Source organism: Phyllopteryx taeniolatus, chromosome 17, assembly GCF_024500385.1.
Source record: "Phyllopteryx taeniolatus isolate TA_2022b chromosome 17, UOR_Ptae_1.2, whole genome shotgun sequence".
In the NCBI taxonomy this organism is placed as follows: domain Eukaryota; kingdom Metazoa; phylum Chordata; class Actinopteri; order Syngnathiformes; family Syngnathidae; genus Phyllopteryx; species Phyllopteryx taeniolatus.
Window position 1 is genome coordinate 8,767,421 of NC_084518.1, and position 23,150 is coordinate 8,790,570.

Below are 23,150 nucleotides of genomic sequence, written 5' to 3' on the forward strand. Positions count from 1 at the left end.
TATGGGATTCTGTGTGTACATTGGGGGGAAAAAATTACTTAAATGATTTTAGCAAATGGCTACAATATAACAAAGAGAGGGAAAATTTAAGGGGGTCTGAAAAGTTTCCGTACCCACTGTATATAGGGAATATCTGGTATACATGGCGAAAATTCACTTAGGATTGATTTGGCAAAAGGAATAATCCACTCCTGTGAAACCGTCCTGTGTCCAGTTTATTCCGATTGTGTTTATATGGAGAATTTCAATTTGGTTTGAGCTTCTAAACAGATTATAATCGGAATAGAAGGCTCGATAAAAACCAGTCTCGTCTTGCAGCTCTTTATTCTTTATTTTGGACCCAGGGGGATCCACATCGCAGAGTAAAGGAAACAAAAATAATAAGAGAGAGGAAATTATAGGAATAACAACAATGCTGATTTAAAAGCAAAAAAATAACGGCGGGCCTTATTTTTCATATCGTATATTTTTGGGGGGAAAATATCATTAATTCATTCATTTTCCGTATTGCTTATCCTCACTAAGGTCGCAGCCATGCTGGAGCTTATCCCTGCTATCTTTGGGCCAGAGGCGGGGTACATGCTGAACTGGTCGGCAGGCAATCGCAGGGCACAAATAAACAACCATCCATTCGCACTCACATTCACACCTACAGGCATTTAGAGTCCTCAATTAACCTACCATGTTTTTGGGATGTAGGAGGAAACCGGAGTACCTGGAGAAAACCCACGCAGGCATGGGGAGAACATGCAAACTCCACACAGGCGAGGCCGGATTTGAACCCCGGTCCTTAGAACTGGCAGGCAGATGTGCTAACCAGTCGTACACCGTGCCGCTAAAAATATATCATCTTAAAAAAAATTATCGTGATAGGCTTAACTGTCGAGTTCTTTGCAGTTTGTGACCGTGCACGACTGACCAATGGTCAAGCAGAACAACAGAGACGTAGTCGTCCTTGACAGTTCACTATATTGACGGGGATGGTGCTTACAGCCTGATGTTACTGCGTTTTATGCATTAACTGTATTGGCTTCCATTATGTTGCAATTTGTGATTGCACTTCGTAATATAGTTATTCCGTTAGCCCTTGGTAAAGTACCATTTTTTTGGGGGGGTACATTTATTTTTTCATCCATTATTCTGATTCATTTTGCACTGTAAACTGTTATGTATTGTTTTTTTGAAAAAGTGTAAAAAACATTTTACCTAACATAAGCAGTAATTGTGAATAATCGTGACTACATTATTGTTCAAAATAATTGTAATTATCGTGCAGCCTTATCTTTACCTTTTCAGTTGTGAGTTTGGAAAGTGCTTGTTTGTCGTGGTTAGAGGAAGACGGTGAAGTTTAATTATTCTTAGCCTGGGTCCCATTGGAATCATTAACAGCCCAAAACCCCTAGGTATTTTTGTCCTGAAAATTTCGGTTGAACGCCAGATTTTGAGCTTTCAGCTATGCAAGTTGAGATTCCACTGTATAGCAAAACACTCAAACACTCACTTTGTTTAGAGAACACTTTAAAAACCAATACAAATGTAATCAAGTTATAATGGACAGAAAAACATCATTGTCCATTTATCAGGAAACTGCAGTATACACCAGAAGAGCTTTTTGGGATGATGCTCAATTATTCTCGTGAACTGGCTCAGGACTTTGCAGGTCAGTGGTTTGGTTTTGGAACACAATTCACATTTTTCATTTATGTTCATTTGTCAATTTTTCCTCTACTTTCTTTCCACGACTTGTACAGAACAGCCAATCAAAGATGCAGTTATCACTGTTCCAGCCTTTTTTAATCAGGCAGAACGAAGGTCATTCCTGCATGCTGCACATATGGCAGGTCTGAAGGTCCTTCAGCTCATCAATGACAACACAGCCGTGGCCTTGAATTATGGAGTCTTTAGAAGGAAAGATATTGACAGCACTGGCAAGGTAAAATACAGCATTACTCCAACAAAAGCTTTATTCTGTCCTCAATACTTAATTCAATCACATGAAAAAATTGCGAATGTCAATGCGCTGAACTTAAATGTCTATTCAACTCATTACATGGTGAATTAATTCAGCTGGCTTGATCACTCTGTGACGCCAACCATTGTTGTCATTGTCATTTCAACGATCATTCTTTTGTAGTAATATTTTGAGGGAATGGAGCGCTAACCAATTTCTATAACATCTGATATTGTTCCCTTTCAGAACGTGATGTTTTACGATATGGGCTCAGGCAGTACAACCGCTACCATTGTCACATATCAGACTGTGAAAACAAAGGAGTCCGGCACCCAGCCCCAGTTGCAGATTCGAGGTGTTGGGTGAGTCTGCAAAAGAAATACATTATTGCTGGTTGTAATATGATGACAGGTCTCTGGACTATGATGCAGTACAGTCGTAAGGCACACAAAAGTACAACCACTACAGTATAATAAACGTTAATACGTTCCTGACAGCGTCACTCAAAACAGAGCATGATCTTTTTATAAAGACAGCATTTTCTGATACAGTATGGAGTTTTCAAACCGTTAGCGAGATTGAAAGGTGGCTCACTTAAGCCCCCACCCCCTCGCACTTCTACTCAAGGAAATGTCCTCACCTCACTAAACTTGGGAAGAAAATGATTCAGGAACAGACCAGTGCATCACACTCACCTGGCTGCTCAGAGTGGACCTCGATCGGCCGCGAGCGTGTCAATGGCCGCTGGAATTGGGCAGGAGGGAGAGACCGGTGTGTCCTGCTTGCTTGGCTGCCTCAGAGTCCGCCTCTTACCCTGGTTGTACCTTGTTTTAATCTTACTGTAACTATATGTAAAGTGCATCTACGGGGGTTTTCGTGAAAAGTGAGATCATGTCCTGTGATATAATTCGTCTTTTTTGACAGTTTTGGAGCTCTTGTGCCACTTGAGTGTTCAGTTTCTCCGAAGAGGGGGCTGATGATTCCGACCAGAGCTTTCGATAGGGTGTAAGTAGTGATGCATGGAAATGAAAATTCTTGGCCAAAACCAAAAATGAGGAAATGAAGGCCGAACACCGAAACACAGATTATTATGCCAATTATTAGTAAAATTGCATTTATGGCTATGGCTGTGTACAATCCATCCATCCATCCATTTTCTACCGCTTATCCGAGGTCGGGTCGCGGGGGCAGTAGCTTTAGCAGGGATGCCCAGACTTCCCTCTCCCCAGCCACTTCATCCAGCTCTTACGGGGGGATCCCGAGGCGTTTCCAGGCCAGCCGAAGGACGTAGTCTCTCCAGCGTGTCCTGGTCGTCCCCGGGGTCTCCTCCCGGTGTGACCTACCCGGAACACCTCACCGGGGAGGCGTCCGGGCGGCATCCGAATCAGATGGCCCAGCCACCTTATCTGGCTCCTCTCGATGTGAAGGAGCAGCGGCTCTACTCTGAGATCCTCCCGGATGACCGAGCTTCTCACCCTATCTCTAAGGGAGAGCTCGGACACCCTGCGGAGGAAACTCATTTCGGCCGCTTGTATCCTGGATCTTGTTCTTTCGGTCACGACCCACAGCTCATGACCATAGGTGAGGGTAGGAACGTAGATCGACCGGTAAATCGAGAGCTTCGCCTTTCGGCTTAGCTCCTTCTTTACCACAACGGATCGATACAAAGTCTGCATCACTGCAGACGCTGCACCGATCCGCCTGCAATCGTTCCATTCTTCCCTCCCTTCCGTCCCACATGCCAAAAAGGCCCGATAGGACTCTTTCTTCATCCCTCTGTCCACCAACGGGTTCGGGGATTGCCACCATGACAGGCACCAACCACCTTACGGCCACAGCTCCGGTCGGCCGCCTCTGCAATGGAGGCGCGGAACATGTTGCACTCTGACTCGATGTCCCCCGCCTCTCCCGGAACATGAGCAAAGTTCTGTTGGAGGTGGGAGTTGAAACTCCTTCTGACGGGATTCTGCCAGACGTTCCCAGCGGACCCTCACAATACGTTTGGGCCTGCCACGTCGGACTGGCATCTCACCACCAGCTGGTGATCAGTTGACAGCTCCGCCCCTCTCTTTACCCGAGTGTCCAAGACATGCGGCCGCAAGTCCGATGACACGCCCACAAAGTCGATCATTGAACTGCGACCTAGGGTGTCCTGGTGCCAAGTGTACGTGTGGACACCCTTATGGTTGAACATGGTGTTCGTTATGGACAATCCGTGATGAGCACAGAAGTCCAATAACAGAACACCGCTCGGGTTCTGATCGGGGGGGGGGTTCCGTTCCTCCCAATCACGCCCTTCCAGGTCTCACTGTCATTGCCCACGTGAGCATTGAAGTCCCCCAGCAGAACGATGGAGTCCCCAGCGGGAGCGCTCTCCAGCACCCCCTCAAAGGACTCCAAAAATGGTGGGTACTCTGAACTGCTGTTTGGTGCATAGGCACAAACAACAGTCAGGACCCGTCCCCCCACCCGAAGGCGGAGGGAGGCTACCCTCTCGTCCACCGGGGTGAACCAACGTACAGGCGCCGAGCTGGGGAGCAATAAGTATTACCCACACCTGCTCGGCGCCTCTCACCGTGGGCAACTCCAGAGTGGAAGAGAGTCCAACCCCTCTCGAGAGGACTGGTCCCAGAGCCCAAGCTGTGCGTGGAGGCGAGTCCGACTATATCTAGTCGAAACTTCTCGACCTCACACACCAGCTCGGGCTCCTTCCCTGCCAGAGAGGTGACATTCCACGTCCCTAGAGCCAGCTTCTGTAGCCACGGATCGGATCGCCAAGGTCCCCGCCTTCAGCCACCGTCCAGCTCGCACTGCACCCGACCCCTATGGCCCCTCCCACAGGTGGTGAGCCCATGAGAAGGGGGGCCCACGTTACCCTTTCGGGCTGTGCCCGGCCGGGCCCCATGGGTGCAGGCCCGGCCACCAGGCGCTCTCCTTCGGGCCCCACCTCCGGGCCTGGCTCCAGAGGGGAGCCCCGGTGACCCCAGTCCGGGCAAGGGAAACCTGAATCCATTTATTGTACTCGTCATAGGGGTTTTTGGAACCGTGCTTTGCCTGGTCCCTCACCTAGGACCTGTTTGCCATGGGTGACCCTGCCAGGGGCATAAAGCCTAGCTCCTAGGATCATTGGGACACACAAACCCCTCCACCACGATAAGGTGACGGCTCAAGGATGGGGGCTGTGTACAAACCTCACTAAAATCAAGGCACTGCAATTACATAAATTTATATTAATGCTTCAAAGAATAAATCTGTTACCAAATGAAAATATTTAGCACTGACATTACAAAAATGAATGGAAAAGACTGAGCGATAGGGGGGAAGAAAAAATCCCATCACTGTTTTTCATACCAGTCTATTGATATCATGATATAAAACAAATCAAATATTTTTTTTTGTTAAACTTTCCCTGTTACTCTTAACCTTTTGACATGGAACATTGTGAGAGACAAAACGTACATATTCATAAACGTGTGTTATCTGACCATGCTCAAGTTTTCCAATTCCAATTAACACCTAGGAGTTTGTAACAAGGGTCCATTGCTTTAATTATCCACTTCAATTCCTTATTTTCAACTGTGCTTACTGGTAGCATGTCTTTTACATTAGTCTTACTTGTCATCTGTTGAGCTATGAAATGAAGCTTCAGTGCAATATTTACTATGTACAGTAACATTTACAATCTCATCATACCATCAAAACAAAAGCTATTAATAATGCAAGGACACTAAAAAGGCTCTATGAGGCAGTCCTTTGCCCTAATGTACATGTTCATGGTAAGTAAATGCAAGATTGTATGTAAAGAAATGGTTTTCATAATTTTGTCATTGAGTACCTGCTTCAAATGGAGACTGAGGATTATATCCCTTCACAGTAACTCTATATATCGGGATAGAACCTTCAGTGTAAAAAGTATAATGGAAGTGGTCCTGAATGGGTTATTTAAATGTGAAATTTAAACATTTCCTGTTAAAAGGGGAAGAAAGTATAAGATTTAGTTTTCTGTCTGCTTCTTTTTATTCAAATTTTGCGTTTTCATGTAAACATGTCTTAAACACGTATGGAAGGTTTGCGGAACGTCATCGTGACGTAATTGCGCGCGTGCGTATAGAATTGATTTGCGGAGGGGATCGTAAAGAGCTAACAGTTCCCATATATTGGCTGAGACACACGGTTTTCATTGCTTTTTATCGTATCGCTTTTTTGCTGGTTTGTGCCAGCTGATGCCAAGCAAAATATGCAGCAAAGTGGCAACCAAGATTTGCCTTTAAGAGGAAGTTATGGACAAATGGGTCCCAAATCCGTCCACCAGACTTGTGGCAACACAAAAGATTAATAAAAGTCTACAAGTCTCTTCATGCATACCAGTGTCAATCGTTCAGTTGTTGATTGGTAAATGGGGGGGGGGGATGTCTCTATACGTGACGTGTATTTGCTTATTTGATTAAAGTATAAGGTTCATATCTCATTCGTAATTTGTATTTAATAGTAGGCCAACCATAAAAGATAACCTATAACCAAAAGTAACACGGGCATAAAGTATTTGAGTGAGATGCAAGTTATTAGCTAACTGGAGATTATTTTGTGCCAAATATCATTAGATACAATTGTATTATATTGCAAATCAAGTTAATATAAAGTTAAAGGTCTTGTCATTATCTTTCAATGAGCTTCAGGTTTCTTTGGGATGCCGTAAAAGCTCTTAGAATTATTGTAATGAAATGTGTATGTACAGCCTATAACATTTTATCAGTTAAACAAATATAACTGGTCAAAGTCTGCATCACTGCAGACGGTGCACCGATCCGCCTGTCGATCTCCCGTTCCATTCTTCCCTCACTCGTGAACAAGACCCCAAGATACTTAAACTCCTCCACTTGGGGCAGGATCTCATCCCCGACCTGTAGCGGGCACGCCACCCTTTTCCGACTGAGGACCATGGTCTCAGATGTGGAGGTGCTGATTCTCATCCCAGCTGCTTCACACTTTGCTGCGAACTGCTCCAGTGAGAGTTGGAGATCACGGCTTGATGCAGCCAACAGAACCACATCATCTGCAAAAAGCAGAGATGCAATATTGAGGCCACCAAACCGGACACCCTCTACGCCTTGGCTGCACCTTGAAATTCTGTTCATAAAAGTTATGAATAGAATCGGTGACAAAGGGCAGCCTTGGCGGAGTCCAACCCTCACCGGAAACGAGTCCGACTTACTGCCTGATATGCGGACAAAACTCGGACTCCGGTCGTACAGGGACCGAACAACCCGTATAAGGGGGTTCGGTACCCCATACTCCCGAAGCACCCCCCACAGGACCTCCCGAGGGCCATTTTCGAACGCCTTCTCAGACTGGTTGGGCGAACTGGCATGCACCCTCGAGGACCCTGCCGAGGGTGTAGAGCTGGTCCACTGTTGCACTGCCAGGACGAAAACCACACTGCTCCTCCTGAATCTGAGATTCGACTTCCCGACGGACCATTCTCTCCAGCACCCCTGAATTGACCTTACAAGGGAGGCTGAGGAGTCTGATCCCCCTGTAGTTGGAACACACCCTCCGGTCAAGGGGGACCACCAACCCAGTCTGCCAATCCAGAGGCACTGTCCCCGATGTCCACGCGATGTTGCAGAGGCCTGTCAACCAGGACAGCCCCACAACAACCAGAGGCTTTAGGAACTCTGGGCGAATCTCATCCACCCCCGGGGTCTTGCCATCGAGGAGCTTTTTAACCACCTCGGTGACCTCAACTCAGAGATAGGAGAGCCCGCCTCAGAGAACCCAGACTCTGCTTCCTCATGGGAAGGCGTGTCGTTGGAATTGAGGGCTTCGAAGTATTCTCCCCACCGGCTCACAACGTCCCGAGTCGAGGTCAGCAGCGCCCCAACACTATACACAGTGTTGATGGTGCACTTCTTCCCCCTCCTGAGACGCCCGATGGTGGACCAGAATTTCCTCGAAGCCGTCCGGAAGTCTTTCTCCATGGCCTCACCGAACTCCTCCCATACCAGAGTTTTTGCTTCAGCGACCACCAAAGCTGCATTCCGCTTGGCCAGCCGGTACCCATCAGCTGCCTCAGGAGTCCCACAGGCCAAAAAGGCCCGATAGGACTCCTCCTTCAGCTTGACGGCATCCCACCAACGGGTTCGGGGATTGCCGCCACGACAGGCACGACCACCTTACGGCCACAGCGCCGGTCGGCCACCTCAGCAATGGAGGCGCGGAAAATGGTCCACTCGGACTCAATGTCCCCTGCCTGCCCCGGAACATGAGCAAAGTTCTGGTGGAGGTGGGAGTTGAATCCCAGCAGACCCTCACAATATGTTTGGGCCCGCCACGTCGGACCGGCATCTTACCCCACCATCGGAGCCAACTCATCACCTGCTGGTGATCAGGTGACAGCCCCGCTGTTCTCTTCACCCGAGTGTCCAAGACATGCGGCCGCAAGTCCGATGACACGACTGCAGAATCGATCATCGAACTGCGACCTAAGGTATCCTTGTGCCAAGAGCACGTGTGGAGACCCTTATGCTTGAACATGGTGTTCGTTATGGACAGCAGAACGATGGAGTCCCGGGGCGGGAGTGCTCTCCAGCACCCCCTCCAAGGACTCCAAAAAGGGTGGGTACTCTTAACTGCTGTTTGGTCAATGGGCACAAACAACAGTCAGGACCCGTCCCCCCCCACCCGAAGGCGGAGGCAGGCTACGCTCTCATCCACTGGGGTGAACTCCAACTTACAGGCGCCGAGCCGGGGGGGAATAAGTATACCCACACCTGCTCGACGCCTCTCACTGTGGGCAACTCCAGAGTGGAAGAGAGTCCAAGCCCTCTCGAGTGGACTGGTACCAGTATCAGAATAATTAATTGAAAAAAAACTATAACTATACAGAATACTTCGTTTTGATCATATGGGGAGAAGCAAAATCATGCATGATACATAACGGTTTTCCAGAATTTTGAGGTCAACTTTGGGGGTGCGTATTATACATGGGTGCACATTATACATGAGAAATTACGGTAAACCATTTGACGTGACGAAACTGTCCCAAATAACTACATTTACAATGCTATATTTAATTTTTAGCTGAAACATTAATTAATGAATATTAAGGCAATTGGGTTAGTTCCACACACATTGCCTTTTAGTTGATAAGTGTAATATTGATACTGGTTATAAAGATCCTCAAATGTTAATTTTAGTCTATCCTGCGGGCTGCTAATAAAATTTATGTTCATAATATTTTTGGCCCAGCCGCATAAAAGAATCGGAATCGAGAATCGTTGGAACCGGAAAAGAAATAAGGAACCGGAATCTCTCAAATGCAAACGATGCCCAACCCAAACAAGTCGCATGTAGCATGCCAGTTTTAATTGTTGAGTTTGGGAAGATACTCTACGGAGTTGAGTCGCCCACCGTGCTGCCTTGGGACGTTGTGTTAAACATAAATAAAAAAAGAATACAATGATTTGCAAATCATGTTCAACCTATATTTCATTGAATACACTGCAAAGACAAGATATTTAATGTTCAAACTGATAAACTTTGTTTTTAGCAAATAATCATTAACTTAGAATTTTATGGCTGTTGAGGAACGCTCATCAAACACCTGTTTGGAACATCCCACAGGTAAACAGGCTAATTGGGAACAGGTGGGTGACATTATTGGGTATAAAAGGAGCTTCCCTGAGTTGCTCAGTCATTCACAAGCAAAGATGGGGCGCAGTTCACCTCTTTGTGAACAAGGACGTGAGAAAATAGTCGAACAGTTTAAGGACAATGTTCCTCAATGTACAATTGCAAGGAATTTAGGGATTTCATCATCTACGGTCCATATCATCATCACAAGGTTCAGAGAATCTGGAGAAATCACTGCATGTAAGCGGCAAGGCCGAAAACCAACATTGAATGCCCGTGACCTTCGATCCCTCAGGTGACACTGCATCAAAAACCGACATCAATGTGTCAAGGATATCACCACATGGGCTTAGGAACACTTCAGAAAACCAATGTCAGTAAATACAGTTCGGGGCTACATCCGTAAGTGCAACTTGAAACTACTATGCAAAGCAAAAGCCATTTATCAACAACACCCAGAAACGCCGCCGGCTTCTCTGGGCCCGAGGTCATCGAAGATGGACTGATGCAAAGGGGAAACGTGTTCTGTGGTCCGACGAGTCCACATTTCAAATTGTTTTTGGAAATTGTGGACGTCGTGTCCTCCGGGCCAAAGAGGAAAAGAACGATCTGGACCGTTATGGAAGCAAAGTTCAAAAGCCAACATCTGTGATGGTATGGGGCTGTGTTAGTGCCAATGGCATGGGGAACTTGCACATCTGTGAAGGCACCATTAATGCTGAAAGGTACATACAGGTTTTGGAGAAACATATGCTGCCATCCAAGCAACGTCTTTTTCATGGACGCCCCTTCTTATTTCAGCAAGACAATGCCAAACCACATTCTGCACGTGTTACAACAGCGTGGCTTCGTAGTAAAAGAGTGCGGGTATGAGACTGGCCTGCCTGCAGTCCAGACCTGTCTCCTATTGAAAATGTGTGGCGCATTACGAAGCGTAAAATATGACAACGGAGACCCCGGACTGTTGAACAGCTGAAGCTGTACATCAAGCAAGAATGGGAAAGAATTCCACCTACAAAGCTTCAACAATTAGTGTCCTCAGTTCCTAAATGTTTATTGAATGTTGTTAAAAGATAAAGTGATGTAACACAGTGGTAAAGATGACCCTGTCCCAGCTTTTTTTTTTTTTTTTTTTTTATAATTTTGAACATTAAATATCTTGTCTTTGTTGTGTATTCAATTAAATATTGGTCGAACATGATTTGCAAATCATTGTATTATGTTTTTATTTGTTTAACACAATATCCCAACTTCATTGGATTTGGGGTTGTAGAACAAAAAAGCTCAGAAATTAATCAAACGGCAATTTAGCCCCTTGTCAGTGCAAATGAATATCAGCTGGTTCAGTTCTAATTGATGACCTACAAAAAGGTCTCATTGTTTGTCTGTGTGAGTCAAGACACATCTCATGATGGGGAAAAGCAGAGTGCTGTCTCAAGACCATCACAAATATTGTTGCAAAGCATTGGTTGCAGGCGCATGTCGCCGCTTCTGAACGTTCCAGAGAGCACGGCTGGGGCCATAATACGTAAGCAAAATTTAACTGTTTGTATGGCACATTGCACACTAAATTTGGAGGAGGAATGGCACTACACATCACCCTAAAAACATTTACCAACAGTGAAGTTCGGAGGTGGGAACATGGTGTGGGGCTGCTTTTCAACAAATAGTACTGGTCAACTTCACATTATTGAAGGATGGATGAATGGGCAAATGTACTGAGACATTCTAGACAAAAATCTTCTGCCATCTACCAGGATCATTAAAATGAAACGAGGGTGGGCATTTCAGCAGGATAATGGTCCAAAACATACCGCCATGGTAACCCTCAATTGGTTTCAAAGAAAAAAAAATAAAGCTGCTTGAATGGCCCAGCCAACTTGAATCCAATTGAAAATCTATGGAAAGAACTGGAACTCAAGGTCCATAAAAGAAACTCACGGAACCTTCAAGATTTGAAGACCGCTTGTGTGGAGGAATGGGCCAAAATCACACCAGAGCAATGCATGCGACTCGCTTCTCCATAGAGGAGGCGTCTTGAAGCTGTCATAGCAACCAAATGCTTTTGTACAACTAAATACCAGTTGGCGTGTTCAATACGTTTTCCCTGTCATTTTACATTACACACAACTTAATTTCTGAGCTTATTTGTTTTACTTTCTTTGTATGTATGGATTACTTTGGATGTTCCCAACATCTGGTGAAATTTTCATGTCAATAGCACTTTTGAAAATATATTTGAGAAAAATGGTGACGTTAAATACTTATTTCTACCGCTGTATGTATGTTTATTGCTGATACCAGATCAGACCGATACCGGTATTGGACAAAACTCAAGGCTGCAATATCAGTAGGGATCGGAAATTAAAAAGTTTAATCGGGACATCGCTAATTTTAATGGACCATCATAGTCTCTAAACTGTGAGACTGAGATGCGCACGGAGCATCCTACCTCGTAGTTGGTGCCGCCTTTGAGCTTTATCAAGAAAAGTGCTCGCGTCGTCACAACATCCTCTTTCGGCCATCTTGTTTCGGCGACAAACCTCTTTAAACAAGAAACCGAAAATTGCCATATGGGCCAGTTTTCGGCAGAAGATTTTTCGGTGGCTGAAAATTCTGTGCATCACTAAGTGAGTGTAAGTGGGTGATCCAATGCTGTCAACTCGGGCGAAGTGGTGTGTTTATCTTATCTACTTTTGGTATTCCATATATCTAGGGGGTGATGTTGACTGTACGTATTAAATGTTGTAATTGTCCTGTTATTTTACTAAATTCTAGTATTGAGTAATGATTTTACGATTGGTAGTGAACACTTTGTTCAGAAAAGGCAGGAACATAGGAACGAGCGGAGATAGAAGCACGCAGGTGGATTACATCTTGTGCAGACCATGTAATCTGAAGGAGGTTACTGACTGTAAGGTAGTGGTAGGGGAGAGTGTTGTTAGACAGCATAGGATGGTGGTGTGTAAAATGACTGGGGAGGAAGATTAAGAAGACAAAGGCAGAGAAGAGAACCATGTGGTGGAAGCTGAGAAAGGAAGAGTTTTGCGCGGCTTTTCGGGAAGAGGCGAGACAGGCTCTTTATGGACAGGAGGAGTTTCCCTCAGACTGGACCACGACAGCCAAGGTAGAGAGAGACAGGCAGGAGAGTACTTGGTGTATCTTCTGGCAGGAAAGGAGAGGAGGAGACTTGGTGGTGGAACCTCAAAGTAAAGGAAATCATACAAGGAAAGAAGTTGGCTAAGAAGTGGGACACTAAGAGGACTGAGGAGAGGAGAAAGGAATACATTGACGCGACATAGGGCGAAGGTAGAGGTGGCAAAGGCCAAACAAGAGGCATATGATGACATGTATGCCAAGTTGGACAGTAAAGGAGAAAAATATATACAGGTTGGCCAGACAGAGGGATAGAGATGGGAAGTATGTGCAGCAGGTTAGGGTGATTAAGGATAGAGATGGAAATGTGCCAGTAGTGTGCTGAATAGATGGAAAGAATACTTTTAGGAGTTGATGAATGAGGAAAATGAGAGAGAAGGAAGAGCAAGTGTGGTGGACCAGGAAGTGGCAATGATTAGTAAGGGGGAAGTTAGACACTAAAGAGGGTGAAACATGGAAAGGCAGTTAGTTGGTCTTGATGACATTCCTGTGGAGGTATGGAAGCATCTAATTCAAAATGTTTCCACAAGGCCACTGTGGCATTAGACTTTGGAAATACTTACATTTATGCCAGTCAACTTTCTGTAATTTTAAAGTTGTTTACCAGATAGCCATCGGAAAACTTAGCTTTGAGTATGCCTTCTTTTGCCCTGCTTCAACGGCTTCCCACACCTGCCGGTGTGTGTCTTATTTGCGCGAGTCCGGCCTCCCACAGTGGTGAGCATGCTGACTGTCAGCAGAGGTGAACAAGTAACGCTACTGAATGTCATTGATGTATGTAAATAAACATCCATGCAAATAAGTAGTTATCGTGTCCACAAAAAATGTTGTCAATTTTTATTCATCTGATAAGTCGACATAGTAATAATTATCGTAACAGGCCTAGCGGTGGTAGGGAAGCAGACATTTTGCTGAGGAGAGGGGCAAGGGGGAGATAGAGTTGATGTTTCGCTGTGGATGTGGAGGTTGAGGCTGGAGAGTTGATAGTTGTGTCCGGTGGAGCAGACTAAATCCAGTGTGTGACCATGGATGTGAGTGGGGAAATTGCCGAAAGATGGGCCAAGTTCAAGGAATTCTATGGCTGGTTTGGAGTTGGGGTTATTGATGTTACGTTTGAAGTCACCAAGAAGGAGAACGGAGGACATGGCACATAGCTGGGTAATGAGGTCAGATAGGTCAGACAGGAAGCAGGGTTTGTGCTTAGGCGAGGAGTAGATGATGGCAGTGACCAGAGGGGTGGGACCACAGAGTGGCAGGAATGGAAATGGTGGTTGTTTTGTCTTATCTGTAGATGGCAGCAAAAACCCCTCCCTGTGCTTCAGGATGAGGCTGGTTGTTTGTGGGTGTAATTTGGTTCGGTGAAAAGTAGTCCAAGGGTTTCTGCCAGGTTTCAGTAAGGTAGAAAAGGTAAAGGTTGTTGTCAGTCATGAGTTTGTTTTTATTTTAGTGAATGGGAGTCGAGCCAAGCCAGTTTCAAGTGACGACGTTTTGAGATTGGTAATGGTGATGCACCGAAAATTTTGGCCGCCGAAATGTTTCAGCCAAAAATAGCCCATTAGTAAATTTTCAGTTCTCGACTGAAATACTTTTCCCACCAAAATAAAATGACCAATATTACGTCACAAACATTGCATGTCACATGTTGAACCAACTGATGACCAGCGCATGCGAGTTTGTTTACTGTGAAGAGTAATGAATCATTTACAGTTAACAAGTAATGCATTGCTGATTATCCAGTTGAATTGATTGGGAGGTCACTTTATTACACACACACCCTCACACTCAAGGTTTTATAATCACAGTGCCATCAACCAACCAACCAATGTGCAATAAGTATAAATGTTAAATAACACATGCATTCAGCAAACTACTGGTAACATAAACACATTAAAAACAAAAATGAACATCTTGTTTACTGTAATAATTAAAATTTGCATGTCTCAATGAATTAACCGCATGGCTTTTCAGTCATCATTCTAGTGGCTACTAGCCTTATTTGACCAACCTCTCTGCTTTCCCCTGCTCGGGTGTGGAATGCTTGTATGGTATTTTGCGTCACCCGAGCAACCTACGAGCTACAGTTAACGCTGGTAAATACAGTCCGATGCTGTGCTACAGAGGCGAAAATGCACCTCGCGTCCGTTATCAACGCAGCATAAGTCATGAACTCATTCACTGCCAGCCGTTTCCTGTGCAGGGAACCCCTAGACTGCCAGGCATTTTCGAGCAATTTCACAAATTTTTAAGCCCCACAGAATATTCTGTACTATGACTATGTAAACACCAAAACCAACAAAAGAAGAGAGTCTGGAGGTGGCGGAAATGAAGATGTTGAGGTTTGCTCACGAAGTGACCAGGTTGGATAAATTTAGAAATGAGCTGATCAGAGGGACAACCAAGGTTCAATGTTTTGGAGACAAAGTTAGAGAGAGCAGACTTCGATGGTTTGGACACATCCAGAGGAGAAATAGTGAGTATATTGGTAGAAGGATGATGAGGATGGAGCTGCCAGGCAAGAGAGCTAGAGGAAGACCAAAGATAAGGTTGATGGATGTCGTGAGGGAAGACAAGAGGGAAGTTGGTGTTTGAGAGGAGGATGCAGGAGATAGGCTTACATAGAAAAGGATGACTCGCTGTGGCGACCCCAAAAAGGACAAGCCGAAAGCAAAAGAAGAAGAAGAATTAGTACGTCACTTGAGAAAATGAACCTATAATTTAAAAGTACATTAATATAAGTCTTTATACAGTCCCTTCTAAAAGCATTGGAACGGCAAGGTCAATTTCTTTGTTTTTGTTGTAAAGCCAAATGTCTTTTCTTGCATGCATGCTCTTTTTGTATTTCCTGCATCCACTATTGCTGCTGAAATGATGTAAATTTTCCCATTGTGGGACTAATAAAGGTTATCTTCTATTACTCCAAGAGTATTGAAATGACAAGGTCAATTCCTTTGTTTTTGTTGTATATTGAAGACATTTGGGTCTCAGATCAAAAGATGAATATGAGACAGAAATTTAGAATTCCAGTTTTTATTTCATGGTATTTACATCTAGATGTGTTAAACAACTCAGGACAGAGCACGTTTTGTTTGAAGCCACCCACTTTTCAAGTGAGCAAAAGTATTGGAACAGATATTGAATTAACTTCGTGAATCACATTTAATATTTGGTGGCATAACCCTTGCTTGGAAAACTGCATCAAACCTGTGACTCATTGACTTCACCATACTGTTGCATTCTTCATTTGAAATGCTTTTCCAGGCCTTTACTGCAGCCTCTTTCAGTTCTTGTTTGTTTCTGGGGGTATCTCCTTTCAGTCTCCTCTTCAGGAGATAAAATGCATGCTCTATTGGGTTAAGGTCCGGTGATTGACTTGGCCAGTCTAAGAACTTGCACATTTTCCCCTGATGAAGTCCTCTGTTGTGTTGGCAGTGTGTTTTGGGTCATTGTCTTGTTGCATGATGAAGCTTCTCCCGCTTAGTTTGGATGAATCTGTCTGTAAATTGCCATACAAAATGGTTTTGTAGACTTGAGAATTCATTCTGCTGCTACTGTCATGAGTGACCTCAATAAAGACTAGTGAGCCCTTTCCAGAAGCAGCCATGCAAGCCAAAGCCATGACATTAACTCCACCAGGCTTCACAGATGAGCTTGTGTATTTTGGATCATAAGCAGATCCTTTCTTTCGCCATACTTTGGCCTTTCCATCACTTTAGTACAGGTTAATCTTGGTCTCATCAGTCCCTAAACATTGTTTCAAAACTTGCGTGGCTCATCTCTGTACTTCTTTGCAAAGTCCAATCTGGCCATCCGATTCTTTTTGCGACGAGTGGTTTGTATCTTGTGGTATGGCGTGTATTTCTTATCTCGAAGTCGTCTTTGGTCGATTGTGATGCCTTCACCCCTGCCCTGTGGAGGTTGGCAGTGATGTCACTGACTGTTGTCTTTGGGTGTTTTTTCACAGCTCTCACAATGTTTCTGTTATCAACTTCTGTTGATACCCTCGGCCGAACTGTTCGATGTCTGTTGCTCAGTACACCAGTCGTTTCTTTTTCAGGACATTACAAATTGTAGTATTGGCTATGCCCAATGTTTGTGCAATAGCTCTGATCGATTTTCCCTCTTCTCTCAGTTTCAAAATGGTTTGCTTTTCTCCTTCTCTCTGGTCTTCATTTCCTTAACAGCAAATGCAGTTTTCACAGGTGACACCCTAAGCCAAAAACAAGCACTATCTCATGTTTAAGCAATCAATCTAAAAGGCAACACCTGAGCAACTAGAAACATCCATTAGTCACATGTTCCATGTTTGCTCACTTGGAAAGTGGGTGGGTTCAAACAAAAGGTGCTCTGTCCCGAGTTGTTTAACACATCTAGATTAAAATACCATTAAATAAAAGCTGAAATCCTAAACTTTTGTCTCATTTTCATCTTTTGATCTGTAACCCAAATGTCTTCAATATACAACAAAAACAAATGAATTGACCTTGTCATTTCAATACTCTTGGAGTAATAGAAGATAACCTTTATTAGTCCCACAATGGGAAAATTTGCATCATTTCAGCAGCAATAGTGGATGCAGGAAATACAAAAAAAACATGCATGCAAGAAAAGACATTTGGCTGCAAATGCGTCCGACATTAAAAGGTTGATGGATTAAAATAAATATTGAAGCCTTTATTAAAGATTATAGAGTAATAATTATGTTGTGAAAAGAACAGTGTGAAAAATTATTTTATCCAATTACATGGCATACTGCAATAACTGTCCCGTGTTAATTTTCTTGACATAATTTTGAGAATATGGTAATTCAGACATTGTTCTGAAAGTGAATTTCTGTAGGTTGGCAGCTCTGCAGTCATAAGCATTAATGCAGTTTTACTAATTGGCATAGTTTTCTAATTAATAATTGGCGGACTTTATTTTTTTTAATTTTATTGAATGTAAAGCGCTTTGTGTTGCATTTTTTTGTATGAAAAGCGCTTACAAATTAAGTTTGATTGACTTACTTTCGGGGTTTCGGCTTTAGGCCTCGGAATCCTCAGTTTCGATATTTGGCTTCGGTCAAAATGTTCATTTCGGTGCATCACTAGTATTGAAGACTGTGGAAGGGACGAGAGGTTGGAGAGATTCAGATGCTGCTGCTTGGTGTTTCCAGTGATCTTGAACCAGTTGAGATGAGAGGATCTCACTGAGATGATGGGTTGAATGGAGTAAGCAGCAGCAGGTGTGGACAGAATCAGCTGTGGCCTGTAGAGGGAATAGTTGTGGGAGGCAGTGTGTCCTCTTGGATCTGTATAAGAAAGAGGCGCTGAGGAGGGGATGTGGTTGGTAAGCAGTCATCCAGTTGCAAGTGAGCAAGTGGCTAGTGAAAGATGCTAATCTAACAGATGGCACTCAACAGATCATCCAAATCAGACATTTTATTCACAAAAGTTGGTCAACATCATCACTGGCTGAAAGTCCTATCAAGTCAACAGTCGTCAGTACAAATACAGGAAGATGAAACCTACCACATGGCTACCAGAGAAACTCCAACAGCCTTTACAAGAAATTATACCATTTTGAACGAACTGCAAGGTCTTCTTTTTATTCCATTTCTTTTTACAGTGAGAAATAGCAGCACCCAGATATGTCCATTCTTTTCATGTTCTCTAGGTTTGATCGTGGGTTGGGTGGCTTTGAGATGGATTTGCGCCTCCGGGACCATTTGGCTAGACTGTTCAACAAGCAGAAAAAGACCTCGAAAGATGTGAGTGAGAACCACCGTGCTATGGCTAAGCTACTCAAGGAGGCGCAGAGGCTCAAGACAGTGCTTAGTGCCAACGTAGAATTCATGGCCCAGGTGAGTCCAGCTACTAGAACCTTCATTCAGTCAAGAACTTCATTAGATTGTTATTCATCAACAACTTTAATGCATGTTGAAATGTCAAAACTGATAATTGTTGATTATTGTGTTCTCAATCATCAATTCAAAAAGATTAGTTCCTGATCACATTGACTCACGTAATCCTGAGAATACACATTTCACACTACAGCGGAACCTTAGTTCAGACTTACTTCCATATTTCCTAATATTTGCGGGGGTTTGCCATTCTTTGGTGGTGTTACATGCACCAACAGTGATTGATTGGCGTGCTGCGTTTCAGCGGCCATATGAACAGAGCTGCCTTGTTCAATTCAACAATTTGATAAAAACAAGTGGCAGCAAGCACCTAGCCCCGTCCTGCAAGAGCTCACTGCACCCTGCCAGAAGCACAACATTTTCTGCGGCTTCCTAATACTACCATCATTTGCATTGTTCACTTTCTTGGGTGCCATACTGAGGGCTAATTAATGGCAATTTATGAAATGCATGACACACTTAATGAACTGAAGAATAATTCATAAACCGCAGCAATAAGTTTGTAAAGTAGTTTGTTTGTGAACGGTGGTGTTCGTTAATCGCGGTTCCATTGTACATCTAATTACTGTACGGAGAGAAATATTTTAGGCCAATGCTGACAACCAGGGTTGCCAAACCATTTCAACTCAAAACCAAAACTAAAATTGGCATTCCAACCCAGGACTTTGTAAAATACATCATGTATTCCTATATGCTACTAACGTGTACTGTACATGTAAGGAAAACAGAGACACGAATTTATTACAATAACCATTAAACCAAAACCATTTGCTCAAACATGCAATAGCCTACTGTGCGCAGGTCTTAGGCAGCCTTGAGCTTTGTTTTAGTAACCCTTTTCATAGCAATCCTTTTTTACATATTAATAACTGCGGCATTAATGGAACTCTGCACCGCCAAGAATCATAATAACATCCTCCGTTTGATCATTATCCTTCATGAACCAGAAAGTAATCTGCAAAAACTTAGAAACATAAATGAGAAACTCCACAACTGTTTTTTTACTTGTTAACATTTAAACCAGTGTGGTCGTTACCCAATGAACTCGTTGAACTGACAATTAGCAATGCAGTAATACTACCAATTTTGGGTACCAACCTTAAGTTTTGGGAAGGCTGCTGGAGACATTTGAGGAAACTAGCAGCCTTGTCAGTGATATTGAGAGTGATTGATAGTGTATGCTTTATCCTTTTTAGGAAACTGTGCAAAACACAATACTTTTTAATAATTGTGCCACTGATCTTACCTGGAGATAATTTGTTCACAGTTCTGATGTTTCTTTCAGGTCGAAGGTTTAATAGATGAAATTGACTTCAAGGCTAAGGTCACCAGAGCAGAGTTTGAAGACCTGTGTGCTGATCTATTTGAAAGAGTGCCTCACCCGGTGCAGGATGCCCTCACTGCTTCAGAAATGAATCTGGTCTGTATTCATTAGCCACTCACACTATGTGGACTATTTCAGTGCTACTAACAATCTGGTCTGTCTTCAGTAGCCACTCACACTATGTGGAGTATTTCAGTGCGCCAATGGCTATTTGAAACAGGATGTTGGTGATCCGTATATTGCCTATGTTAGCCACGCTAGCGAATCAAAATCACTCTTGTCAAAAGCCTTACCTGCAATCCAGATTCAGTTTTTGAAGCCAGCTCAGTGCCTTCATCAATACACGAGCCGCTAATCACAATTTGGTTGTCATGCCGAGCAGCGGCAGCGCAGGCTTGGCCCAGGGCCATTGCTAGTCATTTGGAGGACCAAGGAACTCTCAGCTACATTAACTGAAGTATTGTAGTTTAGTTCAATTCTCACAAAAAGTGAGCTAATTTAGACCACTTTTTCCTACTTTTGCGATTTGTTACAATTATCTGACAGTTTAACTTGGCCTACTAATATATATACAACCATCCATCCATTTTCTGAGCCGCTTATCCTCACAAGGGTCGCGGGAGTGCTGAAGCCTATCCCAGCTAGCAGGAGGTGGGTACACCCTGAACTGGTTGCCAGACAATCGCAGGGCACACATAAACAAACACCCATTCGCACTCACATTCACAACTAGGGGCAATTTAGAGACTTCAATTAACCTACCATGCATGTTTTTGCGATGTGGGAGGAAACCGGAGAGCCCGGAGAAAACCCACGCAGGCACGGGGAGGACATTCTAACTCCACACAGGCGGGGCCGGGGATTGAACCCCGGTCCTCAGAACTGTGAGGCAGACGCTCTAACCAGTCGTTCACCGTGCCGCTATATACAACCAGAGATTTAGAATATTTCTTTGCAACTAAAATATTTGAATTTGAGAAAATTCTATTTCCTGCGCTAGATGGTCCTTAACGATTATGACAAGTGAATCATCTTAACTTTTACTGTAATTGACTATTAAATAATCGTTTAATATAGTTTACCATTTCAAAGACTTATTCTTGCATATTGGTGATGAAAAGTGTCACTTGTATCACACCACTTTATGCTCGGCTGACACTGACAGCAGTGCTACTGTCAAGAGCATCATTATATTACATGTTTAGAAGGCATGAAGTTAAAACAATAAGCCAATATTCTACTGTGATGTTTTTTCTTTTTCCAATTCAATTCAATATTACAAAAAAATTTGCTATTCATATTCATCATAACATTTTAGGGCTTGCCTACAAAAAAAACGTTTTTGGCTATATCCAACGCTGTGTTGTCAAACTATCGAATGATTTTGGTTTTGCATTTAGTGAATAATGCTGTAGATAAACTGACTTGCCAAAAATTGCATACTTAATCGCAATCACAATATTTTTGGGGGGGGAAGAAAAAAATCACAAATCACAAAGTATTTTCCCAAATTGTTCATCCCTGATTGATTGACGAGGTAGTTTTAATTAGGCTCACATCATAAAAGCTTATTGGCTGCCCAGTGACAAGGTATGGCTAAGTGTGGCCAAAGGGTTAGCCATGTAAACATACGTGATGTTGTGGCTACATTACACGTGTGGCTCTGATATTTTTATACTGTTTAGCCACAGAGCTGGCTAGTGCTACGGAACGTCTGTATTGTGGAAATCTCCGAACGGTGACTCGTTACGGCCGTAACAGCGTCCGACATTACCTTCCGGCCAATAAGGTGCTGTGTCCGGCCACTGTGCCTAGAATTTGATTAAATAAACACTATATTGTTAAGAAGATGCTTGAAAAAACAAAAACAAAAAAAAGACTTCACCTTGCCGTTCCTTTTGCTTTTGGAGGGGACTGTACTGTAATAACTGTCCCACAGCAATGTTCTTGACAACATTTTGAAAATATGGAAATTCAGACAAATTTGGACAAAATGTTCTGGAAGTGAATTTCTATAGGTTGGCAGCGCTGCTGAAAGATTTCATGACCCAGTGCCAACCCTGAGTAATTCCAAACTAATACAAACCTCAATTCCAATCATGTTGGGATGCCATGTAAAACATAAATAAAAACAGAATACAATGACTTGCAAATCCTTTTCAACCTATATCAATTGTTTATACTACAAAGAAAAGGCACTTAATGTTCACAGATGAATTTAGATTTTATATTCTATGATTTTTATATTCGCTCCTTTTGCATTTAATGCCTGCAGCACGTTCCAAAAAAGCTGGGACAGAGGTAGGTATGTTGCGTCACCTATCTTTTTAAAAACACACAAGAGTTTGAGAACGGAGGACACGAATTGTTGGTTTGTAAGTGGAACTATTTCCAATTCTTGCTTGATGAATAACTTCAGTTGCTCAACAGTCCGGGTAGGGCTGAATGATTTATAAATTTTAGATCAAAATCATGATTTCAGACAACACGATCATGTGATCACCAAAGATGGTTTATTTTATTTATTTATTTATTTTTCTTCCTTGTTGTGCTCTGGACTGACCCAGAATCTGTGTGTCGCCTACAGTGCCACCAGAAAGTATTCACACCTCTTCAAATTTTCCACATTTTGCTGTATTACAGACTTATTCTAAAGCTGATTTGTATTTTTTTTAATTTTTTTTTAAAATCTACATAAAATATCCCATAATAAAAACATATTTTCAGATGTTTGTGTAAATTTATAAAGAATGTAAACATTAAAACATAATGGGTACATAAGTATTCACACCCATTGCTATGACACTCAAATTTAAGCTCAGGTCCATCTGATTTCTAATGATCATCCTTGAGATGCTTCTACAACTTGAATGGAGTCCACCTGTGGTGAATTCAGTTGTTTGAACATCATTTGGAATGGCACACACCTAAGATGTTATAGTTGGCAGTCCATATCAGAGCAGAAACCAAGCAATGAAGTCTTAAGGAATTGTCTGCAGACCTCCAAGAGTGAATTGTGTCAAGCCACAAATGTTGGAAAGGAAACAAAAGACTTTCAGCAGCATTGAAGGTCCCAAAAACCACTGTGGTCTCAATTATTCAGAAATGGAAGAAGTTTGGAACCACCAGGAGACTTCCTAGATCCGGCCGTCCGACCAAGCTGAGTAACCGGGGAAGAAGGGCCTTGG

The 23,150-nt window shown here is 43.3% G+C and overlaps 1 protein-coding gene across 2 annotated transcripts in view; it reads left to right on the top strand.

The window, feature by feature from the left end:
* hyou1 (hypoxia up-regulated 1) overlaps positions 1-23,150 on the top strand; it is a 117,879-nt gene that overhangs the window by 21,862 nt on the left and 72,867 nt on the right. For both annotated transcript variants that reach the window (XM_061750999.1, XM_061751000.1), the window contains exons 6-10: positions 1,584-1,660; positions 1,752-1,933; positions 2,198-2,313; positions 18,392-18,578; positions 19,924-20,058. In XM_061750999.1, the coding sequence (XP_061606983.1) occupies positions 1,584-1,660; positions 1,752-1,933; positions 2,198-2,313; positions 18,392-18,578; positions 19,924-20,058 (697 nt within the window). The remainder of the gene's footprint in view (positions 1-1,583; positions 1,661-1,751; positions 1,934-2,197; positions 2,314-18,391; positions 18,579-19,923; positions 20,059-23,150) is intronic.